This window comes from Apaloderma vittatum, unplaced genomic scaffold, assembly GCF_000703405.1.
Source record: "Apaloderma vittatum isolate BGI_N311 unplaced genomic scaffold, ASM70340v1 scaffold31891, whole genome shotgun sequence".
In the NCBI taxonomy this organism is placed as follows: domain Eukaryota; kingdom Metazoa; phylum Chordata; class Aves; order Trogoniformes; family Trogonidae; genus Apaloderma; species Apaloderma vittatum.
This window is the reverse complement of record NW_009699019.1, coordinates 3,554-30,658: the sequence shown is the minus strand read 5'-3', so window position 1 is coordinate 30,658 and position 27,105 is coordinate 3,554. Positions and strand designations below refer to the sequence as shown.

At 38.6% G+C, this 27,105-nt stretch overlaps 2 protein-coding genes across 2 annotated transcripts in view; one reads left to right on the top strand and one right to left on the bottom strand.

Annotated features, from left to right (window-relative positions):
- DNAH3 (dynein, axonemal, heavy chain 3) overlaps positions 1-16,500 on the top strand; it is a 50,385-nt gene extending 33,885 nt beyond the window's left edge. The window contains exons 41-56 of the mRNA XM_009878226.1: positions 126-269; positions 847-1,513; positions 1,633-1,798; positions 2,103-2,319; positions 2,897-3,079; positions 3,987-4,185; positions 5,099-7,240; positions 8,144-8,369; positions 8,678-8,922; positions 10,327-10,443; positions 11,507-11,661; positions 12,426-12,593; positions 13,528-13,670; positions 14,272-14,476; positions 15,774-15,911; positions 16,093-16,500. Coding sequence (XP_009876528.1) covers positions 126-269; positions 847-1,513; positions 1,633-1,798; positions 2,103-2,319; positions 2,897-3,079; positions 3,987-4,185; positions 5,099-7,240; positions 8,144-8,369; positions 8,678-8,922; positions 10,327-10,443; positions 11,507-11,661; positions 12,426-12,593; positions 13,528-13,670; positions 14,272-14,476; positions 15,774-15,911; positions 16,093-16,446 — 5,469 coding nt within the window. The 3' untranslated portion in view covers positions 16,447-16,500. The remainder of the gene's footprint in view (positions 1-125; positions 270-846; positions 1,514-1,632; positions 1,799-2,102; positions 2,320-2,896; positions 3,080-3,986; positions 4,186-5,098; positions 7,241-8,143; positions 8,370-8,677; positions 8,923-10,326; positions 10,444-11,506; positions 11,662-12,425; positions 12,594-13,527; positions 13,671-14,271; positions 14,477-15,773; positions 15,912-16,092) is intronic.
- Positions 16,501-20,864: 4,364 nt separating this feature from the next.
- On the bottom strand, positions 20,865-24,039 carry LYRM1 (LYR motif containing 1). The gene is made up of 3 exons (XM_009878224.1): positions 23,879-24,039; positions 22,762-22,854; positions 20,865-21,197 (listed from the first exon to the last, which is right to left on the bottom strand). The coding sequence occupies exons 1-3, from the start codon at positions 24,035-24,037 to the stop codon at positions 21,081-21,083; spliced, it is 369 nt and encodes a 122-aa protein (XP_009876526.1). The 5' UTR covers positions 24,038-24,039; the 3' UTR covers positions 20,865-21,080.
- Between the last annotated feature and the right edge of the window lie 3,066 nt (positions 24,040-27,105).

Below are 27,105 nucleotides of genomic sequence, written 5' to 3'. Positions count from 1 at the left end.
TGAAAGATTCCCACAGAGTTTGGTACGAGATATGGCAGGGTCCAGATGGACATTTCTGTCCTTTTCCATTTAAACAAATCCTGCCTGAGCTATATTTACCTGTTTTCTTGTATTTACATCTTCAGGATGAAGATAAACTGATCAGACTCTGGATTCATGAGGTTTACCGGGTTTTCTATGACCGCTTAGTTGATGATGAGGACAGGAAGGTATTCTTTGAGATGGTACAAGAGACAACATCCAATGTCTTCAATCAGAGCTTTGATAAGGTATTTCTGGGTAATGTGCTAGGATCAAGAATGAGGCTGCTGGATTTTCAGAAGTACTTAGATGTTGAGATTATAGTAATATTGGACAAATTTTGAATTACTTTGATCAATGCATTTAAAAACTGGATGGTCTTCTATTCACTATCTAGTAATATACATATTCTTAGAAAAGTTAATATAAATTACTTCATATCAGAATGGTTCCTAACTTCAAAAGAATCTGTGTTGGTACAGAGGACTGTCTGGAATAAATGTCTTCCACAGTATTTAGCTGGGCTTTTGCTTAAATTAGTATTTGGGTGAGCCAATGCGAGTAGTGGGTAGTTTTATGAGAAAGTCTTTTTGGAACTGATCTTATATCTGACAGCAAAACATCTCTGTGAAGTAAGCAGATTTGGAAATCTGCATGCCAACCCACAGCATATTCCCCATTTAGATGTGATTTTGTGTTGGTTTTTTTTATCCTGACTAAGGTAATAACTAGAATAGCTGGAAAACAGTGCTTCCCACGGTATTATTACTATGTAGGTAAGAATGACTATGACTTTAAGGAAAATAATTCTTTACTTTTCTCTAGGTGCTGAGTCATCTCTCACCTACTGGAGAAATCTCTGATGATAATATTCGCAGCCTGTTCTTTGGAGACTATTTGAAGCCAGACAGTAATGTAAAAGTGTATGATGAAATCACTGACTTAAAGCAACTGACAACTGTGATGGAATACTACCTTGAGGAATACAACAATATGAGCAAAGCACCAATGTCCTTAGTCATGTTCAAGTTTGCTATTGAGCATATCTCACGGATATGTAGGGTATTGAAACAGGATAACGGACACCTGTTGTTGGTGGGGGTTGGTGGGAGTGGTCGACAAAGTGCTACCAAGCTCGCCACCTACATGAATAACTTTGAACTCTTTCAAATTGAAGTTATGAAGTCCTATGGAGTCAGTGAATGGAAAGAAGATGTTAAACGAGTCATGCTGAAAGCAGGCGTTGGTAACAAGAATGTGTCCTTTTTGTTCTGTGATAATCAAATAAAGGATGAAGCATTTGTAGAAGATGTCAACATGCTTTTAAATACTGGCGATGTGCCTAATATCTTTGCAGCAGATGAGAAAGCTGAAATTGTTGAGAAAATGCAGGGAGCAGCAAGGACTGAAAACAAGAAAATTGAAGCCACTCCCCTTGCTATGTACAATTTCTTTATTGAAAGAGTGAAGAAAAATTTGCATATTGTCTTAGGTCTGTACAGAGTGTGTTACTTCTCAGAATGTTTTTTCTTATATTTGTTTTTTTTCTACTTCCTAACTGCAGACAGACAGGTGACAATCGTGATTTTTTTTATTTTTTATTTTTCCTAGCCATGAGTCCTATTGGAGATGCATTTCGGAATCGATTACGGATGTTCCCTTCACTGATAAACTGCTGCACCATTGATTGGTTCCAAACCTGGCCAACAGATGCTTTGGAAATGGTTGCTAACAAGTTTTTGGAGGATGTCGAACTCGAAGATCGCATTAGAAAAGAGTATGGGTTAATCTGTCAAGAAACATACGAAACGCAAATATTTGTTCCCCTTCCCCTCGCGCCACCAACATACTTGATCAGGAAACTGTCCTTATTAATGGACATAGCTAAGCTAACTCTGGGATTTCCGTGACAGTCAAAGATATCTAGTCTTTCTTAGAAAGGCATCTAAAATTTATAATGGAGAAATAACAGTTCTGCCTTTACTGACGCTGATATAAATTTGTAAGCTTAGAGTTATTTCCTCACGATTAAGATAAAGACAGATTGTATTTTCATAATAATGTGGAAAAATTTTCTCTAGGGTTGTGTCAATGTGCAAATATTTCCAAGAAAGCACGAGAGAGCTCTCGATCAGCTATTACGCTACGCTGCGAAGACACAACTATGTCACACCAACTTCATACCTAGAATTAGTTCTTACCTTTAAGACTCTGCTGAATAGCAAGAGGCAAGAAGTTGACATGATGAGAAGTCGTTATCTTATGGGACTTCAAAAACTTGACTTTGCATCCTTACAAGTAAGTTTCATATGAACACACTGAATATGTGCTATGTGCATACTTTAGCATAGAGTCTGTATAAGCTGATTAAAACCTGTAAAAATAAAGTGTATTAAATTCCCTCTTCACTATATTTATGATGCTGTTGCTAATTTTCTATAGAAAGCCAGCAACAAAAGTTAGATTATCGCGTAGTCATTTTAAGAAATTGTGGTGTGTAAATTAAGAAATTGTGGTGTGTAAATTCATGTTATAACACTTAATAAAAGATTATTTGGTGTTCCATAAACCAAAACTGTCTAAGGAGAAAAATACAATTAATCAATTTATTTCTCATTATCGAAATTAAGTGGATCATAAAAAAGCGAGCATATTGCATGGATGATAAATCCTTTTAAAAAAACTATTCAGTTAAATAAAACAGCTCTTAGTAAAACCAGGATAGAGAACTATTTTAATAATTATTTAGATCAAATGTCTGTTTTTAGATTGTATTAATATAACATCTTCTGCTCTTTCTTCCTAAGACATGACGATGTGAAATGCATGCAATGTTTACACAGATTTCCTCCTGATTTCCTGTTATGTTCCTCAGATTGCAGAGATGCAGAAAGAACTGACTGCCCTTCGGCCCAAACTAATTCAAACTTCTGCTGAAACAGACAAAATGATGATCCGGATTGAAAAGGAAACAGCTGAAGTAGATGCAAAGAAGGAGCTAGTGTCAGCAGATGAAAAAGAGGCGAATGAAGCAGCAGCCGTTGCTCAAGCTATTAAGGTAGCGCACCAGGGCTTGAGCCTGGAGCAGTGGGTTCCAAGTCTTTCCAAGTAAATGGAAGTTGTGATGATGTGTTAATGGCATGATCCAAGCTTTTACACTAACAAAGTTGCAAGAGATGATGAATGACATGTTCCTAGTATAAACAAGGTAATTTTTGGCTGTTTAGACTATGACTGGATCTCACAGTCCTGCATAGCTTCTCTTTCCAGCTCTCATCCTGAAAGCTGTATAGCTCTTATTTCTGTCGTAATATACTCTCCTCCTCAAGAGATTCAGTGATGGCATTATACTGTTTCCAGGAGCAAAGATAGTTCATTTAGAGTTAGCTGAGGTAGTTGGGTGTAGCACTGCATGGAGCCCTATTAGGCATGATCTAAGAGATGCTACCATAGCCAGATGTCTGGAGCACAGCATTTCCTGGCAAGAGCTTCAGGATTCCTCAATTATTTTATTTTGTAACTAGCTGGAAATGTCAGTGGTAGATAAGGTAGATAAGGTAGATAATTACTGAGATCTGTGTACATGATAAAGAAGTTAAGTTACACAGTACATATTTTTTAGCTAAGCAGCGCTGTAAGATTTAACTAAGAACAACTGTATCTGACCTGTATTTTAATTCTCCATGTCAGGCCAGAGAGACGTTGATCTTGAAAGGTTGTCTGGCTTTTCCAGCTATTAGTTCAGCTTACAGAAGTTACTGATTTCTCTGCAAACCTGCCCTGTTTAAACTGCACAGATGAATTTTGAAAGCAGTTCTCTCCTCTTAAGAAACGATGTTGTGGAGAGTCTTTTTGTTAGGTACTTAGACGCAGAGAAGGTTCTCTGAGGCTGTGCTGTAGTGGGGTCAGGTTGCAGACCTGGTATTTCATGAGGAGTTACAGGCTTCTGCCCCATGTCTTAACAGGATGAATGTGAAGGAGACCTGGCCGAGGCCATGCCAGCTTTGGAGGCAGCGCTTGCAGCTCTCGATACCTTGAATCCTTCAGACATCTCTCTTGTGAAATCCATGCAGAATCCACCTGGTCCTGTTAAGCTCGTCATGGAGAGTATCTGTGTCATGAAGGGAACTAAACCAGAGAGAAAGCCCGATCCAGGCGGCAGTGGTAATGCTGTGGTATTTGTTGTCCCTGCCCTAGGAATGCTTGGGGTGCTGCTGTGTTGTACCCCTGAAGTGCTGCAATGCAGCCCTGTGCGTTAGGAGCACATTTTGCCAGCAATGACTTCTAACTACCTTGATGAGCTAAGGAGCTGCTTTTGCCATTGTAATGTTCTGCCCTTGCTTGACACTGTTGTACAAGCTTTGTAAATACAATCCCAGTCAAAGTAATCTCTTCAATTTGCTTTGTAAATATGATCCCAGCACAAAGTAATCTCTTCAGTTTGCTTTAACCTGATCTTGAGATTTGCATTTCCTTGAAGAACTCTGGGAGCTGGAGATGTGCTGTGCACCATGTGCCTGTATTTTCCCCTCATAAATTTCATTTATGCTAGGAAGCAGAATTCTAGCTATACCTCTGCCATAGGTAGTTATTCTAACAAGCTCTTTCTGTGTGGATTATGTTGTTATTGCAAGATTGCACAGGATATGCGAGGTAGGAGAGGAGAGACCTTTTTCTTTTACTTTTCTACCTTATGGTCCCTACAGTTTAACCCTTCATAACTGAAAATAAGAATTCTATAAATATCTCTTGTCCAAAACATAGTTTCACATAGTTATTGATTTATCTAATGAACTATGTTAAGAAAGACTGTATAGTAATTTGTTTCCCTTATTTTGCTTAGTTGTTTTAGAATTAAAATGTAATTAATAAATATGACATAGGTTAGGGATGCTGAAGGTCCTGTCCTAATTTCTTTGGGTAATGATTTTCCCAAACTAGTTAACAGTGGTTGCGTAGTAAAATTCTGTTGCAAAATCATTGCCGTTAAACCTTCATGTTATTTTTCAAGGTTTTATTTTTCACTTTGAACATACATTTTTTTTAAAGCCTGATTTTAGTATTATTTGTGATAAAGGTAAAATGATAGAAGACTACTGGGGACCATCTAGAAAAATTCTTGGCGATCTGAAATTCCTTGAGAGTTTAAAGACGTATGACAAGGATAACATTCCTCCTGCTGTAATGAAGAAAATTAGAGAGAAGTTTGTTAAACATCCAGACTTCGAGCCAGCTCTCATAAGAAATGTCTCATCTGCCTGTGAAGGACTATGCAAGTGGGTGCGAGCCATGGAGGTATATGACCGCGTTATAAAAGTGGTTGCCCCAAAGCGCGAACGTTTGAAAGATGCAGAAGGATTACTGAACGTTCAAATGCAGAAGCTAAAAATGAAACAAGCAGAACTTAAGGAGGTGGTTGATCGCCTCCAAGCTTTGAATGATGAGCTTGACAAGATGAACAACCAGAAGAAAGAATTAGAAGATAATATTGAACTCTGTTCACAAAAGCTTGTGAGAGCTGAACAGCTAATTAGTGGTCTTGGTGGAGAGAAAGATAGGTGGGCAGAAGCTGCACGACTATTAGGAATTAGGTACATAGACCTTATAGGAGATGTGTTGTTATCATCAGGAACCGTGGCTTATTTGGGAGCCTTTACTGTTGATTACCGCCTAAAATGTCAAATGCAATGGCAGGCCCTGTGCAATGAAAAGAACATACCATGCTCCAGTGATTTTAGCTTAAGTAATACGTTAGGGGATCCAGTCAAAATCCGTGCATGGCAGATTGCTGGATTGCCAGTTGATTCTTTTTCCGTTGACAACGGCGTAATTGTTTCCAATTCAAGAAGATGGGCTTTAATGATAGATCCTCAAAGGCAAGCTAACAAGTGGGTAAAAAATATGGAGAAAAATAACAGGCTGTCAGTTATCAAATTATCTGACACACATTATGTGAGGACATTAGAAAATGCTATTCAGCTTGGAACACCAGTCCTGCTGGAAAATATTGGTGAAGAACTAGATCCTGTCATAGAACCCATTTTATTAAAGCTAACATTTAAACAACAAGGAGTAGAATACATGAAATTAGGGGAAAATATAATTGAATATTCAAGAGATTTCAGGTTTTACATAACAACTCGCTTAAGAAATCCTCATTATCTTCCTGAAGTGGCTGTGAAAGTTTGTCTGCTCAACTTCATGATTACACCTTTGGGTCTTCAGGACCAGCTTCTTGGAATTGTAGCTGCAGAGGAGAAGCCTGAGCTAGAAGAAAAGAAAAATAAACTGATTATAGAAAGTGCAGCCAACAAGAAACAACTAAAGGAAATAGAAGATAAAATCCTGGAGGTTCTTTCCAGTTCAGAAGGAAACATCTTAGAAGATGAAACAGCAATTAATATTTTGTCTTCATCCAAAAAGTTATGTGAAGAGATCTCCAAAAAGCAAAAGATTTCCTCTGTAACTGAGATGGAAATAGATTCTACTCGAATGAGGTATAAGCCAGTTGCTATTCATTCAGCTATTGTCTTCTTCTGCATCTCTGACCTTGCAAACATTGAACCTATGTACCAGTATTCATTGACTTGGTTTATTAACTTGTATGTTCAATGTATTGCTAAGAGCAAGAAGAGTGAAGATCTAGAAGAAAGAATTAAAAATATAACTGACCATTTCACAGTAAGCATCTATAATAATGTCTGTCGCTCGCTGTTTGAAAAGGATAAGCTGTTATTCTCCTTCCTACTGACAGTAGGCATTATGAAGGGAAAAGACCAAATAGATGATGAGGTTTGGCGTTTCCTACTGACAGGAGGTGTTGCTCTTGATAATCCTCACCCCAATCCAGCTCCAGATTGGCTGTCTGACAAATCGTGGGCTGAGCTCGTACGTGCATCTAGTCTGACAAACCTCCAGGGACTAATGGAACATGTAAGAGAGAATTTTTCAAAGTGGAAAATGATATATGACTCTGTAAGACCCCATGAAGAAGCCTTCCCAGATACATGGAGCACACTGATGGGGTTAGATCGCATGGTTATTCTCAGATGTTTGAGGCCTGACAAAATTATTCCAGCAGTACAGAAGTTCATAATGGAAAACATGGGAAGAACATTTATTGAACCACCTACTTTTGATCTTGGAAGAAGCTACAGTGATTCAAATTGTTGTGCTCCTTTGATTTTTATATTATCACCAGGCGCTGATCCTATGGCAGGTGAGATTGGTATCAGAAAAACCTTTTTTTTTTAGTCTGGTTAAATGTTACTGATTGTCAGTGAGTATGAAATGTAAACCCCTTCATGTGATCTTTAAAGTGACAATTCAGCAATCGTGGAATATCAAACATTTGCACCTGCCCATATGTAAGCAATGATAGTAAAATTGCTAGAGGGTGGAATGAATGTAGTGGTGATGAAATGTCTCTGAGAAGCAATTTAAGGATTTAAAAGCTTGTAACATTGAGATCAGTTTATAATTTATTCTTGCATTATGATTCTTTCAGTGGGTGTTTGGGACTTGGCCCAGTCATCGTTGCAGCCCCTCCTCCAGAAAGTTTCCTCCCTCTCAGATCCTAATTAAGTGGTGTATCTGACCACACTTAAAACCACATCTGTTAAATGTCCTGTAAAAAAGAACCATCAAGATTATTTTTAAACCTGGTTTTCTGCCAAAAGAATTGTAATAAGGAGCCATACCATAAGTACATATTTGCAGGAGGGTACTGGTTTTGATGGCAAAGCTGGAGGGTTATTTTTAACCAGATCTAAAGATCTGTTTTACAGCTCAACCCCCATAAACAATTGTTCCCATGCAACAGGAGTAGAGAACTGTAGGGGAGGCTGGAACTGAGCACTCAGGGATAAAGGAGCGGACAAGTATTTAACCTGGCTAGATTTTGCTGGTTTGTTTTTTTTTGTATTGGTTTTTGTTTTGTTTTGAGGTTTTTAATATTAATTTATGTATCTATATTTTAGCATATGCCTCAGAAACACAGTGATTGATACAGCAATATTTGTTGACTTGTTGCCCTTTAATTACTTAAAATGATGTATATAAGATAAATCTGTTTTCTAATAGACTTTGTCTTTGTTTGCATTTGTGAAACTTCCCATCATAGGTTTGCTAAAATTTGCTGATGATGTTGGCATGGGAGGCATGAGCACCCAAACTATTTCGCTTGGACAGGGCCAAGGCCCAATAGCAGCAAAAATGATTTATCAGGCTATTACTGATGGCACCTGGGTAGTGTTACAAAACTGCCATCTTGCAGTTAGCTGGATGCCTGCTTTGGAAAAAATCTGTGAGGAAGTTATAGTGCCTGAGAACACCAATGATAAGTTCAGGTAGGAGTTTTAATATTTTGCTCTTTTTAATGGGAGTATTTTTCGTTTGCTGAAGACACTAGTTAAAAATGAAACTTGTTTTGTGTGATCAACTAGGTATAACATATTGTTTTTGTGCAGTGATAAAATGAAGATACCTGATTAAGGTGTCATCTTTTCTACCTGTCCAATATAATCTACTTTATGCCTGCATTTTAGAAAAAAATGAGATGTTAACAAGTAGTAAAACTTAGTCTACTGTAGATCAGTACTGAGGATTTGTCGATATTGACTTTTCTTGATAATGTACTTTTAAAAATTCTTTTCAGGTTGTGGTTAACCAGTTATCCATCAGAAAAGTTTCCTGTTAGTATCCTCCAGGATGGCATTAAAATGACCAATGAGCCTCCAAAAGGAGTTAGAGTGAACATGCTTCGATCATACCTTAACGACCCCGTCTCTGACCCTGTGTTCTTCAGGAGTTGCCAGAAGCCAGAAATGTGGCAAAAACTGCTGTTTGGCCTTTGCTTTTTTCATGCTATTGTGCAGGAAAGGAGAAACTTTGGCCCACTGGGTAAGGTTTAGATTATTTTGCAGGTTGTTTCAAAAAGATTCATAGTTTTGAAATGCATTACTGGACCCTCACTGTAAAAAGGCAGTATTGTTGTTAGCAGTCTTGCAAGAGTGGAATCTGTATTGCACAAAACATAATAAAGTTTAAAAGCTGTTATTTGCAGAGATTCTTATTCAGGCAAAGCTGCTCTTGAAGCTACTAGAAGTATTACCCTGGAGGAGGACTAGAAAGTACCTGTTTTCCAAGTAAATATGTTATACAGTAGTTACAGTAAATTATAGCTCACTAAGTTATTAATTTTTACTAAAGTTCTTACCATCAAATCCAGTTTCATTTTAAATGTTCATAATTAAAGATGTGTCTTCAATTCTGCTTTTGTTATTTATGTGTATACTTCGTTTAATCAAAGCTAGTGTTTATGTTTCTTGGTGTGAAACAAAATGACATAGCTGTGGTGTGATGCTCATAACAGCAATGAAAAGATACGTTTTGGTAAGATTTATGCTTCAGCTTTTTCTATGATCTTGGAATATTTAGAAAACCATATAACATTTCTATGTAAAATGTAGAAATGTATGGGATTATAGATTCCATTTTTACAACTATATAAAGCTTACATTCTCCACTGGCGTACATGAAGTTCTCAGCCTTCCATTCCAACTGAGTCCGTCTTCGCCATAACAGGTTACCCTTGCGAAGTGTCCTTATTTTAATAGGCAGCTGTTTAAGTAAATACTAGACTGCCAGTATGAAGATACTAATTTATTGTTTTAAAGTAAACATACTTTTTTTAAGTGTCAAAGAGATTATTTTCAAAAGCAACACCTACTGCTTAATGTGACCAGCTGTCTGGTGGAAGAAGGATAGTTGCAGCAATAGCCCTATTTTTGGTTTGTGCTAGGGGTGCAGGTTTTCTGAATGATTCTCTTATCTGGAGTATGCTCCTGTGTGTTGTTTGGGGTTTTTTGTTTGTTTTTCTTGTACTGTTACGCTAAATATCATATACAAAGAGCACTAATAGCTGGGCAGATTGATTAAAAATTAAAATCAATGAATTAAAAATCCTGTTTTCATTGTCTCCGAATAGCAACAGATTAGCTGAAAGCTGTGTTCTGTTTAAGGTAAAATACAATTTTTCAGGAGTGTGTGATGCCAAAATGTCTGTGCTTATGTTTTAATTATAGAGAATTATGGTAGAAGTGCCTTAGGATACAATGTTGTTATGGAGTCGTATTGTCCCTGTGATAAACAGCCTGGTAAATTCCAGGGCTCCTTTTAGATACTGTCTGGAAGCTATCATCTGCAGCTCTGTAGTAGCAGTACAGTACCAATACCATCATTTCTTGAGCATGGTTATGAGTACAGTGCACCAATGCCCCCGTCTGTCTTTTCGGAATTGAACAGGCTGGAATATTCCATACGAGTTCAACGAATCTGACCTCAGAATCAGTATGCAGCAGATCCAGATGTTTCTGAATGAATATGAAGAAATCCCATTTGAAGCTCTGACATATCTAACAGGTACAGGCATTACGCCCTCTAACATGTGCTGACTTTGCTAGGCACTTTCAGCTGGTACAGTGATCAACTGATGAGTTCTTGGCAAATTGAGTGGATTCCATTCAAGTTTACTTTCTTAGCCTTCCAGACAAGGTTGGATCCCAGAGCCTCAGGTGTTATTGCTGCCTTGGCTCATATATCGCTGGAAGAATTACTAATGATCCAGCAAACCTCCTGGTCTTTGTTTCATATATGTCAGATAAAAATGTTGATGGCCTCTGTTTTACCTTAGCTGATCAATATGGTCCTGGCACAGTGAGCAGTGGCAGTTTCCCAGACGATGTGATGATACTCAGCAGTTTCAAGCAGGAGCTGTTGGCCAATGTAAATAACTTGGTTGCTGTGTCTGTTCAGTTCTCTTTCTCCAGAAATTTAGCTGCTTCTTGGCACATCCTTTGTCATCCTCATAAAGATAATTCCTGACTTTTGGTAATATTATGATTAGCTTTATGAAAATTAATTTTGAAAGTTATGATTAATGTAATAATTAAGAGCTTTTAGCCGTTTTCTGTACTTTCAGTCACTGTAAACCTCCCCTTATTGTTTTCTCATTACTTAAATCTCTCCAACCCTTTCTGCACAAGGGTATTGTGTATTTGTGATCCCTTGTTTTCTACTGTATACATACATAATCAGGTTAAGTTTGCATGAAAGGAACAAGACAAGGATCAGCTATATAGCACTGTGCAGATTTTGACTGTTCCAAAAACTTAAGAGAATTTTAAGCAAAAGAGTTGCCATTTAAAACATGACATTATTTACTGTGGCATGAGCAGCAACTTCTCAGACCAACTCGCAGCATATCTTAAAGCTTTCATCATAGAGACATACAAACCTTGCCGATAGTTCCAAAGGTGTTACAGTGCCTAATTTCCATTGAGTCAGTTGAAGTGTAGGACCTAAAAACGTTTGAAGATCTGGATCTTTGGAATTTCAACTTACTGGACTATGTATTATTGAAAACTATTTTTATTTGTTGATTGACTTACATTTTTTTATTCTGGCTTTCTTTGTCCTTTCCCAGGGGAATGTAACTATGGAGGTAGAGTAACAGATGATAAAGACAGGCGTCTTCTCCTGTCCCTGCTTTCAATAGTTTATAGCAAGGATATAGAGCAGGACAAGTATATGCTTACAGCTGGAGATGAGTACTACATCCCACCACATGGCCCATATGAGGTGAGAAGATAAGGAATGTAAATTCTTTCTTATTAGGAAAAACCTTATCTACCTTGTACTTTGAGATACTGAGTAGAACAAATAGAAAATAAAAAACCTAAGATCACAAAGCCATGCCAGAATATGTCTTATGTATAAAATATGAATCTGGTACTTAGTATCTAACACACCCCAATGGAGATATAGCGATCATCCAATATTCTGATGTGTGTTGATGCAAAGAGCCACCCTTCTGCAGCTTTCTAGTACAGTTCTAGAAAGCCAGTAGGAGTCAGGCTTCAGGATTTTACAGGGTACTTCTGCACCCTCTTGCAACCACTTTTGCCTTAAAAGCAGTGATCGGGATGAGGAGGTGGAATGGCTGGTGTAGTACTCAGTTTTTATCCCTTTTTCCATTCTAACAATTGTATAGAGATAGTGAATGTGCTCAAATCCCACCTATTTGTGTAGCCTGCAGCTGTAGGGGTGATACACAGAGCATCCTACCCTCTTCTGTGATTCCTACCAGCGCTCTTTTTATATTTCTAATGTATGCTCTTGCTTTTTCTTGCAACTTACATGAGGGTGCTAAGAACAACTCCTCAGTGAGTCTTTGAATCACTCAAAACTTCTATATTTATCTCTGTGGACTGAGTAAGCCAATTCCTGGATGTGTTTAACTGAGAACTAATGTGTTTGATTGTAAATGGGAAGGTTCTGTCCAACTTGGTTTTACTGATCATTTAGCATTGTGTTTTTCTGGTATCTAAATGTTTCTTTTACAGTCTTACATTGAATACATACAAAGCTTACCAACTACAACACACCCTGAAGTGTTTGGACTTCATGAAAATGCAGACATCACCAAGGATAACCAGGAGACTAACCAGCTTTTCCATGGAGTGCTCCTGACTTTGCCTAGAGAAGCAGGGGGAGGTGGCAAATCCCCTCAGGTAACTGGGGAAGAAAGGTCAACTTGGACTCTCGAAAGGTGCCCTTTCCTGTCATGCCCTACGTTTCAGAGTAATCCAGCACCTCTCATCACATGACACTGGCTTTGGGAGTAGATGTGGGCGTCCCTGTAGAGAAACAGACAAATTTAGCAAAGAACCTTTAAAGATGGAAAATACCCTAATGACTTTGAATTCAAACAGGTTAATACCACACAACCCTACCTGGCTGTGCAGAACATGCAGTTTGAATAAGAATGTTTCTTTCATACTTCATGTTTTAGAGTAGCAGTGAAGTGTTTCACTTCAATCATAAATTGTAGTTAGAGCAATCACTGTTGGTAAAGCACCTCAAATCGCATCCTGCAGGATTGTCTGGTGAATGTATTCTCTTATGTCTAACATGCTGTAAGTATGTAAGCTTCTCCTGTGGCTGGAGTCTTCACAGAATCACAGAATGTCAGGGGTTGGAAGGGACCTTGAAAAATCATCTGGTCCAACCCCCCTGCCAGAGCAGGATCACCTACAGTAGGTCACACAGGAACGCATCTTCATATGGTCTTCCCATCATTTCCCCCAGGCTGCATGCTTTGCCTTTTCCTTCATTTTGGTAGTAGTAGGATTATGCTTGTGTGCCCTGCTACGTGCTTCCTTGAAGCTGCTGAAAACGTTCTTGCAAATCAAACCAAAATTACTAACAGATTTTAAATTACTGAGATGGGAAAAGGAGCAAGCATGCACATGCACAGACAGGCAGGATGATGTACAAAGAAAGTAAGTGCCTTTTAAGCCTTATTTCTTTGGGAAAATGGACTAAAGTACCTATGTGGTTATGCAGAAAAAAATAGAAAATCTATAGTGTTTTGTGGAATATATTGATTAAAAATAGGTGAAAAAAAAGGGAACTTCTTAATTCACTGCAAACTTGTGATTTCAGGAAACTGTTGAAGATCTGGCGTGTGACATCCTGTCCAAGTTACCAAGTGGCTTTGATCTTGAAGAGGTTATGCAAGCATACCCAGTACTTTATGAAGAGTCCATGAATACAGTTCTTAGGCAAGAACTAATTAGATTTAACAGGTATAGCTCAGTGTTCTGTGTAGCACTACTCATAATGAAATATGCTTATGTTCACCAGAGTTAGACACTCACAAGCCTTAAACATTTATAAGCCTCTCACAATAAATTGTTCTTAACATGATAGATTCTGCTTTGGATGAACCTTTTAAAAGGCAGCTTGAAAGCTGCAGGTGAATATAGGATTATACTTGAATATAGAAATAGTACCTATATTCTTTGAGTATGAACTTAAATCTGATTTGAATTCGTGGTGTTGAGTTAAAGGAGCTTACTTTATTCTTTCTAAGTCAGACCCAGGCCCCAATATTTACAGCTCACTATGTTAATTAGCGTTACAATCTTTAAAGCTTTGGTCACTTGATTTTTCCCTTGGCTATAAAAGGAATTTTCACTATCTTTCATTTTTCTGTGTATGGTTCTTCTTTGTTTACTTCTCTGAAGATAAGGAAGAGTTTTGACAAGTACAGGTCGGATAAGGAATTTCTGACAGGACATTTTATTAGTTTTGATTTGCCCTTTGTTCAGGTTAGACTCGGGTCTTTAGCCAGATAGTAAGAATTAAATACTGAGATGACGATTTCTTTGATTGATTTATCTGAAGGCTTACTGAAGTTGTTCGGAGCAGCCTCATTAGTTTAGGCAAAGCCATTAAAGGCCAAGTATTGATGTCATCTGAACTTGAAGATGTCTTCAACAGCATGCTAATAGGAAAAGTACCATCAATGTGGTCTGCCAAATCCTATCCATCGCTGAAGCCACTGGGAAGTTATGTGTCTGACCTCCTCTGTCGTTTGGTCTTCTTCCAGGTATGCTAAACTGGGACCAACAGGTCTGAGACCTCAGTAGTTGAAAGCTGAATGGGTAAAATGTGTATCAGTACTGTCCTCACTCGGCAGTACCCTTACAGCTTCACATTGTGAACTACTTGCACATACTCGTGACTGCACACTGCATTAACAGCATGGCAATAAACTGGGTAATTGCTCAGCAGGGTGAACTGGGAGTATAATCCTCTGGTGCTAATCCAGTGCTGCATTTGGCATTCTCCATTTTTCCGTTTCTAGAAGATGCATTTTACTTTGTGTTGATGCATTAACGACATCCCTGCTCAAAGGACACTGAACCAGGTGTGAGACTGCTTTAGAAATAGTGAATACTATTAAATTTTATATGTGTGACTGTAAATATCTTTCAGGTTTAATAAAAAATGACACCACTTCCACACACACTTTCGACAAGCTGTTTCATTCCTTACTCACTGTTCCGTTATTTCCCTTTCATTCTTAGCTCTCCCTTTAAATTAATTAAAATTCCAAGGGTACCCTAAGTAGCTGAGGTATTGAGATGTAGTGAAACCCTGTACAAGTCAGGGCAGGAGAAAGCTAGAAAGAAGTGACTGAAAGATTTGTATAAGCAGCACAGTTTCCTGTTTGCTGGACCAAAGTACCATGTGGGCTTCTTTTGACTTCAAATAGCTTCGTGTGGGGACATTCTGCCCTTCCCTTGCTTTTCCTACTGCCAGTCCAACAAAGATGTGGCCCAAGATCTTGTCTGGCGTCTTTGTACTGGAATGATTTCCTCTACTAAGATCTGATGTGTTGGCTGATGTGTACCCTCAGTTTGGCCTTTTTTGTAGAATCACAGAATGGGTTGGGTTGGAAGGGACCTTAAAGATGATCTACATCCAACCACCCAGCCATGGGCGGGGACACCTTCCACAGACCAGCTTGCTCAAAGCCCCGTCCAAGCTGGCATTTCATGTTAGTTAGGGGTTTGGTGCTTACAAGAGGGTAAAAGAGGGTATATTGGTAAAAGTGTCCAAATTCAATACTATTTCTTCTTTTTGCTGCCTAGCATCTAGACTTACCAAAATAGGCTTATGTGACTTTCTGAATTTTCTTTCTCTGTAGCACTGAGTTCTGGTTGTTTCGGGATGAACGATTATTTTTGTTGTCATCATGACAGACTATGTGATTTGTTGTCTCTGAAAAATATAGAACTCTAACAGTAGTATCCAGAGGGTCCCATCCCTTTTCTGGTGAATTGGCATAGTGAAGCCACATATGTATTTTTCTTATGTTTGTTTTTTCTTTCCATATTCAGGATTGGGTCATCAATGGGCCACCCACAGTCTTTTGGCTCTCAGGGTTCTTCTTCACTCAGTCTTTTTTGACCGGTGTTTTACAAAACTACGCCCGAAAATACACCATCCCAATTGACCATATTGGATTTGAATTTGAGGTAAGAATATGCAGAGGAATCTTGTTTTTCTCAAACAGCTTGAAACATGTTCTGGGGCAGCAAGGAATAGAGTTTGCAAAGGAAAAAAATATTTATTTAAAGGATCAATTTCAGACTGTCACTTAGGGGATTTAATATACTCAGGTAAAAATAAAATCAAACAATGGTTTAATCGTTCTAGGTGATAAAACAAGAGCACACAATGGAGAAAATGCCAGAAGATGGGGCTTATGTGAGAGGCCTTTTTTTGGAAGGTGCACGATGGGACCGAGAATCCATGGTAATTGGAGAATCATTTCCAAAAATCCTTTATGATTCTTTGCCCATAATTTGGCTGAAACCTGGAGAAAGTTCCAGATTTCTTCATACGAACACCTATTCATGCCCTGTATACAAGACAAGTGCAAGAAGAGGTGTCTTATCCACTACTGGCCACTCAACCAACTATGTTCTCTCGATTGAACTCCCTTCAGACAAGCCCCAGAAACACTGGATAAACCGAGGCGTGGCAGCACTATGCCAGTTAGATGACTGAGAGTATGCAAGTCAAAATCACTGGCATTTTGTTATTAAAAGATATACTTTACTCTACAATGGCTGCAAATATTTTTTTTTTGTATCAGGATATCCTGCTGACTTCAAAACAGCTACCAAATTCCTTTGGTTTTTAGCCATTATCAGCCACTGAGCAAGAGTGAATGAATATAGAACACTATAAACAGGAATTCTGATAAAGGCTGGGCTTTGTCTTGCAATAGATCAGAACGAACAGAACTCCCATCAAACTGTGCCACCCACATCGTTACAAATATTGCGAAATCCTAATGGAACCACCTGTCTGCTATTACGGGGCTTGCCTTTTTTTAAAAAATTAAATTAAATTGGCCCCAAAGAGTTTTGCTGGTGATTTTAATGGGAATCTAATGCATAACTCTTGCAAATAAGACTCTGGATTTTCCTAACACTTCTATGACCCTGGAGTATGTAGGGCAAGGAGGGAGGAGATGAGAATAGTTGACATGTAAAACCAATCCTCAGCTAGAATGAACTGCTAGAGCTGGATTATAAAACTATACTGAAACTTCTTGATGTGCCTCAGAATTTCCATTGAAAACTTCTAGATAGCCATGTGCATTGAGAGCCTGCCATTTCTCAGAGCAGTATGCTCTTCATTTTTAAACTTTTCTATTTCAGTATGATTTACCTACATATCCAAGGTACCTGATAAATGCAGCTGTTTCCTCCTATAGCCTCATTTTATTTCCTCATCTTGCCCTCTTGCATGTTAGATCACCTGAAATTTTGTACTTGTTTAAGCCCTTTCATCAGAGAAGCTCAAAGTAGCTTGCAAACATTAATTAAACTAAAATAGACTGAACATCTTCAAAGAGCTGTGCAGTCATTAACTAATCCCCACAGCATGCTAAGAAGGCACGAAAGATGCATCGTTAGACTTGTGCACACGGCACAAGAGAAGAACAAAGATCAAGGCAAACATTTAAAAAACAACACTGCATAAACATCTGCTAATTTGGGGTCTTGTAATTTTTCTTTTTCATTGCCCAAATTGCAGCATTTTAATGACTTGCTCGAGGCTTCACAGAGATGCAGCTATAATTCCCAGTATCCTGCTACAATCAGTAAGTGATGCTGCTGCAACTCATTAAAACATACCACTCTTGTCATAGGAACTTATCTGTTGTATTGTGCTTTGCTGTTAGAGGTGAAAACAGCATTCATTACTGCTTTATTAACCACTGAAAAAGAATACAGATATTCATAAAACCGCAACTTTTAAGAATGGCAACATACAGGTAACCAAAAAGTGTTGCAGGCACGTCATACAGCGCTGCTCTGCACAAAGATACACACAGGTAATTAGCACAGTATCGTCATCTACCACGTGCACCCGATGCCTCAGCAGCAGCAGAGCAGGCAGGCATTTGGGGCGTTATTATTGTTACGTGGTGACTATGGCAATGGGTATTTGCTTTAATAAAGAGGGCAGAGACGTGCAAGTGTTTCAGCTTACTGGTAGGAAGAAACTACTCTTAACAATTTAGACTAAAAGATTTTTGGCAGAAACAAAACTTGTTTCTGAATGTTGCAGTACGGTCATCCAAATTGACAATAATTTTTGAGAAGAGAATCATGTTTTGGAAGATCTATAAAAAAATCATATTTTCTGATGGATATATAATAGGGTCCCTAAAAAGTGAGATCCCAGGTTGTCTGTAATTTTCTCCAGATCTAAACAGTATTACAAGAACAAACTTGTATTAGTAGGAAGATCAATCACATAACCTAATCCATGTTAACTGGTTTCAGTTCTGTGATACTTCCCTTGGAATAGATGGGGGCGCTGCTACAACTTAATGAGATTTTCCTCACTCCTAGCCAGCACCAAGGGGGTACATTCAGTAGGCAGGTGCTGAGTACATCTTAAATAATTGCATGCTTGCTAATGTGTTAAATTTGGTTTTGTAAGAGCATGGCTTCATAAATTACAACCTTACTAATGATGGACTTAGGGACAAAATTTTTCAGAGAGCAGGTATTATTTAGATACTCAAGGCCAGATACTGTGTCAACAAATTGCTATTGCATTGCCTACCAGCTAGCTTGCAGGAGAGTTTGTGCAACAGGATTTTTATTTCTAAAGAATAAAAAGTGTCATCTATTTATTCTAAATTATTCTAAAGCATTTCCTGAGTAGTGTGATAAACTGGAAAGAGACAGTATTTACTGGAAGAGGAATAAGAGAAAGTGAAGGAAATCTAGGACAGAGTGTACGCTGGCTGAATCCAGCACATTACAAACTCTTGAGAACTCTGAGGTATTTTAAGACATCTTTTTGCAAGTAAAATTAATGTGTAAGAATGACATATTGCACCATTGTTGGGATACTTCTTGACAGAAGAGGTCTGATCCTTGGAATTTAATACAGTGAGTACCAGTTGAGACATCTGCCTATTCGCTGGACTGAATTGCAGATGAATTTTTTTTTTTTTTTAATGAAACTCCTTCCAAATGGTAGTTTGCCAGTTTGACCTCCAAAACTAAAGGACTGTATTTAAGGCAGATTCTCTTTTCGATACAGAGATTAACTTAAGCTGTGAAAGACTTAACAAAAGAGCTGATCTAATCCATCCTTTAGCTAATTTCAATCTTTGCCTTGTGGTGGGACACTAGTTAATAATTTCTTACATACATATTTCAAAAAATTAATGGGTTATCTGTTATTTGAGATCGTCTCAGATAATGTGATGCTGCTACTGCAGTTCAACTTACTAGCTTTTCAGTTAAGGAAGTGGATACTCATTTGAGTTACTTAAGGCTACCTGAGCCTTTTAAAAGTTGCTTATTTATATTTCTCTTCAGAAATAAGCTCAAACTCATATTGTTATTTCAATTTAGTGTACATCTTCTGTAATTGTAGAGATGCTCTTTTGAAATAATCGACATCATATGGAATGTGCTCAGGAAAGAGTTGTGACTATAATACAGATAGTAAATTTAGATTGCTCATTTACACCGCTGTTTATTCACTTGGTGAGTCACAGCATCACCACCTTCATTAGCCATGAGTTTTAACAATTAAAAGCCTAAACTTCCATCTAAAACCCTTGTCTGCACATACTGTTTTGGCTCACTTCACACATCTGTACAGAGGGGTATCAGAACGAGGGGAGGAAGAGGCTGTATTTGCACTTCTTTCAGTGATTAAGCAGTGGGTCTAATCATGTTATTTATTACTGTCTTTATTCCATCTCCCTTTCCTAGACTAAAGCTTTGTTTTGTGTCTTCCTGGCAGCAGAAAATTTGCAAAGCTCCCACTGACAGGCAGAACAATGGCATTTTACATGTTACTTCCCATATGCGGCATTCCCAGGAAATAATTATATGGGAATAGATACCTTTGTGGACTGGAGCCACAACGGGTAGTGAGAAATTGGGCTAGTCAGTACCTGTCCTGCTGACTCGCTTTTCTCATCATTTCCTTGTACATTCTCCTCTGCTTGTATTTTCAGTCTTGTATTCCTGGGGGAGGCACTGTCATTTTGTTCTGAACGTGGCCAGTTTTAACTTATTTTTAAGGTAGACAAGAATATTTCTTTGCCATTGTCTGTACAGGAGCCCAAACAATTGGTGGCCAGTGAAGGGGAAGGTAATTTTGTTTCACTTCCATTCCTGAGGCACCTGTGAAACAAAAATACCCCTTGAACTTAAGAGACTGAAGAGAGAGTTGTCGATACTTTGTTTTAATGAAGTTGGGGTTCTGTCCATAATGTAAAAGTTAAAAACTAACACTAAAATAATAGTTGAGGAAGCCAGTGTGCTGATTATGTTGAAAAGCTACCTATGTAAAAATGCACAGCGAAGACATCCCAAAGCATATTAAGCTTGCTCCCACAGTGATGCCTCAAAGGGAGAGTTTTCAGTCAGTCCATACATGGGCAACTGAAGAACCCAACACTAATGCTTTACTCAGAGTTGTGCAATGGCATTCCAAACTTTGCATTTCACATCCACACCCTCTCCAAAGGACGGGGGAAAAAAAGCTGACATAGACACTCTAGGAGTGGTGGCATTTCTGCCTATCACTTTGCTGCTATCCATTTAGAACCACTGCGTTACCATAAGGATACTATGAAAACTGGAACGTTTCTCCAGGGACAACAGGCAAAGCAGAGATGAGAGGAAGTAATGCAGCTGCATGATGCAGTCACTGTATATTCCCACTTGCATAAGGGAGCTCTGGAGGCACTGTGTCTGCTCAGTTCTCCTGGGCTTTTCTGATTTTTGCTGACCCTTGCCCAAGGCACTGCCTTGAATCATAACTGAGCGTATACAATCCTCAAACCATGGGAGAACCCTGCTACAGATTAACAGAATTTGAAAACTTGCTGTAATTTGTCCTGATGTCAAAGTAATCTTTGTATCACACCTGACTCGTGGAAAAGTGTTATTTTTATTGATGAGTCAGTGGTTGAAAGGTAATAAATACTCGACCGACCTTATCCGTCATATGCGATGTATCAATTAGCTCTTTGGCCTCAGGAGACGTGTGAGCAAGTAACCAAAATAGCTTCATTCACAGTTGTGCACACAAATCACCTTGATTGCAGTCCGCAATTTAAATGACATGATTACAGCTTAAATGATGGGTTATGAAACTTCATCATGGGATTTCAGATATATTGGCTTAGAAATCTTCCTTAACTTTTCCTGGTGTCGCAACGTACGGCCTTGTTTATGGGCAAGACCCATAGGAGGCAGATGGATCTGGAAAAGAAAATCCCACCAGTTATGTGCATGAGAACCTACAAAAAACCAGCCATATAGGCACACTAGGTTTCACTGAGTTTGAAGTAATTTCTTCACACTTTGGAGAGGCCAATTGTAATGTCTCAAACCAGGTTATTAGATTTCTACGAGGAGTGGTCTCTGAGGGGTGATTTCAGGCCCTAAATGTTGTATTTATTAAAATCCTATATATTTTAGGCTTTGGTAATCTTGTTTTATAGCTTGATATCAGACTGTAATGATACTTGTATTTCAACAAGTAATATGACTGCTGACAGTGTTCCAGAACAGAAAGACCTAGAAAACCCTAAAAATTCTTTAGATGTCTTAAAGCCCTGTGTGCTTTATTCACTTACCTATCAAGTCATGAAATAACCCCAAGACTGCCTTCTTATTGTCATTATTATATATACACCATATTAAAATGCACATTGTCATTGACTCCACAAGCAGAAGGAGCAATAGGTGACAGGCTCTTCCTTTGATTGACAAAGTCTTTATATTTCTTAAGACAACTAGTGGGAGTCATGCAGCTATATCCCCCCTAAGTGATTGAAAAATGTAGGTGTTAGCAGTCAGATGTTAGTGTTTCTGAGGCTGTCATCCTGTAAGATAGCTGTTTAGGTGCACATCGTAGTAAAAGCACTGACTAAAGCAGCAACAGAAACTTCTAGAATTTGAAAAACAACGATCATCCAGTTTGTCTGTGAGAGATGATCTAGTATGATCCTTTGGGATTTCGAAGCCCCTGCAGAGCATACATTTTAAGCTCATTTCTAGGAGCACTGTTTGCCAGGTGTGCATTGTTATTCTTTATACTCGAGAAAAAGCAAAAGCTGTATGTGAAACAGATACTAACAGTGACCATATTCTAGGCAAGCATCTAATGAAGATACAATTTAATTTTTACTATGACCACCTTGACAAGGAAACTATAGATGTGAAAATACAAACTAATCAACAGGAGTAGAGAGGAGGAGGCAGCATAAAATACTGCAGACAGAGGTGACTGGGCAAGTAGAAGCTAGATAGAGTGGTGCGATAGAAGACAATTGTTGCAACTTCCAGCATTTTGGTAATCTTGGACATGTTTTTCCCTAGGAACGGGTGAAAAGAAGCAACACAGGTGTTTTGTAAGATCTGATTTATGACCAGAACAGTTACCAGTAACATAGGCTATGAACTTTATTGTATCTATGGCAGATATAATTAAGTATTTTTATTCTCTCATTCCTGTCCAACATTCATTGGTTGGACAAGACGGACTAAATATTCACTGACCTTGTGAGTTTGGCTCATGCAACTCCATTTAGGCTTTGAGTCCTTGTTTTAGAAGGAAAAATTAGCCATTTTATAGTGAAATAAGATAGATGGAGAACATTTCGTTATACATTTAGTTTATTTGCTCTGATTTAGCATAGCATTTAAATACTGGCTTATCTAAAAACACAGTGCAGTGACAGTGGTGTGAAATTATGGTTTTATTGTCCAGTGAGAGCTAAGTGGGTATAGCTGAAGAGTTTGTGACTAGATTTATACTCACAGGTCTTGGGTAGGGGATGTTATAGTGAAGTCCAATTTCTATTCTTGCCTCACATTCTTCTATACACTGCTTAATCAACTTTGGATCCGTTACCTAAGATCATACAATAAATGTTTTGTACAAGTACAGCAGTTTGCAACTGGAAGCTCAAGTAAAAGCGATGCACAGCCAGATGACTTTCTTCAGCTTTTTCTGGCAATCCCAAGGATACAATGACTGTATTTTTCACAACCATACAAGGTAACATTAGTATTTGCCTTGACTCAGCAGTTCTGGGCTTGATGGTACTCGATATTAAGGCCCAGAGGCTGTCACAACTGGGGCTACAGAAGGAGGTTTTTACCCAATAATGGTATTTTTCTCTATAAAAAGACAATACACGTGTAAAATACTAATATATCCATGAAAAAAGCACACTCACCCATTTGTCACTCGTCACAGTAGCTAGAGGAGAGAGGGAAGAGACTCCTTGGTTTACATTCTGTTATCATCCAGAAACTCCCTTTGAAGTCAAAAATGTAGTGTAAATTGTGACTTAAATTATTTTTTTTTTATTTTGCATTACTTCAATTTGGTCTCACACCAAAATAGGATATAAATAAGTGTTGTGATCTTGAATTACAAGGACCTTTGATTACCATGGAGTCTGTATCACCTCTTTCAAAAGCGGGGTTGAAATTTCTTCCTTGGGAAAAAAATTAAAGTGGTTCTTCTGAAAGAACTGCCAATAATTGCTGATTTGAGGGGGGAAAAAAAAGTGTAAGAAGCTACCAAGCTCTTTGCCATTTCATGGGTAATGATACACTTAGCTAGCTTTCTAAAAGATCAAAAGCTGCTTCAATTACACAGGCAGTATCTTTGGAATTTAATTTTTCTTGGCATTTTTTTAGTGAAAGCTCTAAACCTTTTAGAGTTCTACAGTAGAAGAGCTGAAATGGGTTTTTTATTACTATTTCAGGGGTGAAATTTAAGCTGTAACTCAAATATACTAGCATTTAAGGTGAATGAAATTTTGGAGAATCAACTCTTATATTCTTATCTTAGCATCCAATCACTGGAACAGTGCAAAGAGCAAGAGGAGAATCATTCAAAGAGTCAAAACTGTAAGGACACTCACATCTTTGTTTTTTCGGAATAATGTTTTGGCTTCATTTTTAATGTACTCTTTCTCTTTAATAGTTTCTTCTATCTGTCCTGATGCTGATTGCCATTTTTTGGCTATTCGGAATATCTTGCGGTAAAGGCCAAGAACTTCTTGTCGAGTGACTGGTGTCATCTAAAAAAGCAACACAAACCCAAACATGTGCATGAACATTTGAGATGCTGAAAGGCCAGCAAGCAGTACATTTTTTCATGCAATTGAATTTATAAATATTTCCCCCATCTAAGAATATGCTGAGCTATATGAAAAAAACTGAAATAGGTGGAAACAGTAATTAGCTGTTGAAAGCTGAAGACCCAGTCCAGCAAAGCACTTAAGCTGATACTTAAATTTGTCTCCATTCAAACAGCTTGAGCTCTTGCTCAAAGTTAAACACTTGCTTTAGTGCTTTGCTGAATCACAAGCCTGGTACAAGAATACCCAGGTTGTGCTTCACTGCTGTTTTGCAACAGAATATTGGGTAAGTCACCGAAACTCTTGAGCATCCCCCTTCCTGTGAAATTACTGTACCAATGCTGACCCTATCATTGCAAAGCATCTTGAAAACTGTGAATGAAATATGTGATAGAATCACTATGATATTGTTGAAAATCAGTATAGGTTTCAGAGGCTGAGAAGCTTATTTGTGATACCACTGCAGTATGTAGTAATGATTCTGCTGGAGTCTGATATAATGAAAAGGTGATGAAAGCTATTTTATCTAAGCACTACAGGAGAGGCAGACTGACTGTCGATTTAGGGAACTCCTGAATATCTTGATTTTCAGAGAGCTGTGTACCTGCAGAGCCACTGAATCAGCCTCCAAGTGCGATAAGGATCTTTGTCAGAAATCAAGAATGAAATCCTATTCTTATTCTATGTAAGTGGTGACACGATTTCAAGCCAGACCACAAATATCCCTGAGACAAATCCACTTCTGGAACAACACCACTTCTGGCACAGATTTGCTTTGCAGAAACAATGACTTTTGCTTCAGGGACACTGCAGCTGCCGAAGGTACCTTGCTGTCCAAAAGGAAGATGCAGCCGCACGGCAGAGTAAGCACATGGATGCCACAAGGAACAGATGTGAGGGACAGGACCTTAGCTGACTGTCTCAGGATCCATTTGTCAGTCTGGAGCTCTAGCTGCTGTGCCTGAATCTAACCTGAAAACAGACCAGAATAGCTCCTGGACAGGCTGGGGCAAGGTGACTGAGCCAGCCTGAGCTGCCCCCCAGGGAGCGCTCTCCCTCGGTGACAGGGAAAAGCTGCTTCTTAACGCACCCACTCAAACTACTGCGGAGAGTCGGGTGATGTGGCTGTCGCTCCTCTCCTTGCAGTCTGTGGCAATCCCTGTTAACGTGGAGAGCAGCAGAGGGTTTTGAACCAAAGCCGCCTCAGGCCATTGCAGTTCTCACGGGGCTGCCTCCAGCACCGCCGCTGCCCTCTGCTAACAGTTCAGTACAGTCCCCCGTGGCTTCAGTCAGTCACACGGTCTTCTCCTCACCAAAAGTGGAATTACAGCTGCTAACCTGAAGAGAGGGTTTGGCCCATAGCTCTTCATGCTAAAAACTCCCAAACTAAAAAATCCTGGCCTTTGTTGTCTTAACTGTTGCTATGATCTAAAGACTTGATGTTGTTTCATGAACTCTGTTAGGGATCCTAAGAAGTACAGACATAAAAATGTTTTTCTCTAATTCTTAAGAGAGAACATTTTTATTTTGCTATTTGTATTTTAAAATGTTTAACCAATCATATATTTTTCCTTCTGATATCAAAATGATTCTTCCTACCCAGCAGAAAGTATTTCCCGTCAATATTCACAGTACTTCTAGGAAACAAATAACCACAATAAAATAGTTAGGTTAGTCCCAGCTTGTCAAGCACTCTGGAATAAATGCTTCACTTTATCCACTCTGCAGCTCCATGTCAGGCAATATAATTAGTCATACACGAAGCTACACATATACGTGCATCTAAAAAGTCATTGCTTCTCTCTGTCAAGTAAGTATTTTATACAGAAAATAAACACTTCAATTACAAGGGCTGACCTAGCACAAACAAAGTCCAAATGATGTTTTTATCTAGAGCTCCTCCTGGCCTCACCCCTCTGCTTTTATTTGAAAGTGTCACCTCTGGTGGAACTGGTAATAAATACTCTTTGTTCCCTGCTGACAGCTAAACAAAGGCAGTAGTGCAACAGAAACTTTTATCTAATGTTTTCATGTAATGCATAAAGAAAATACAGGGAATAATGTCAGGGGGAAAAAAGTGTTAAAAATACAGGTTTAATTTCTGATCTATGCATCAGTTTCCAAATTGGGACAGTGCATGCCCTTTGCTCAGAGCTGTTGCCTCTGGATTTTAACATACCAAGAACTGGTTTATAAGGATTTTGTTTGAAAGTTTAGAACCAACTTTCCCCCTCCCAGTTATTTCCACTCTCCCACCTACAGCTTTTTTAGAGAACTGTGAAGCCCCTCATTTAGGCATGGCCTGCACTTTTGCATTATTGCTCGCCTTCCCACTATGCTAGATGACTAACATTCTTAGCGTAAAAGACATTGAGCGGCTTTTCATATATACTTAGCATCCAGCTGCTCCCATGGCTTATTTAGTCAACAATTTCTAACATTATAGACCTGCTCAGATACCATTTCTGCAAAGATACATAAATGAAAATATGAGGAGTCCCTCACAGATATAGGAGCCCTGTCTATCATGGGAAAGTGTGAGAGCAAGTAGGACAAAATTCAAAGCCTGGGTCAGGTTCTGATGTGAGAGGGAGTGTAAACAGGGAATAATTCAACCAAGAGCAAAACTCCATCCAACTTAAAATGTTGTAAGTGGCACTGAACTTTTTTCTTTGATATATAGAGAGCCCACACCGACAGAAGGGTAAGTACAAGTCATGTATCAGGTGTAATTTTGTCAAGTGACACTACTTGTATTAGTTTTGTGGGCGTGCAAAATGATTCTGAGTGGGACAGAAAGGAAGATAAAGGAGGCTTGCATGTCCTTGTAGTTACTCATCTTGCAACTTACATATTTGGCATTTAAATCACAATTATATTTCACTTCTCTGGAATGCTCAGTGGCTGTTACACCACTTTCCCACTAACACTCATCTTGGGGCAGTCACACCCATTGTTTAACTACCACCCTTCATTTCATGGCAGAATGCAGCCCACAGAGGTTAACC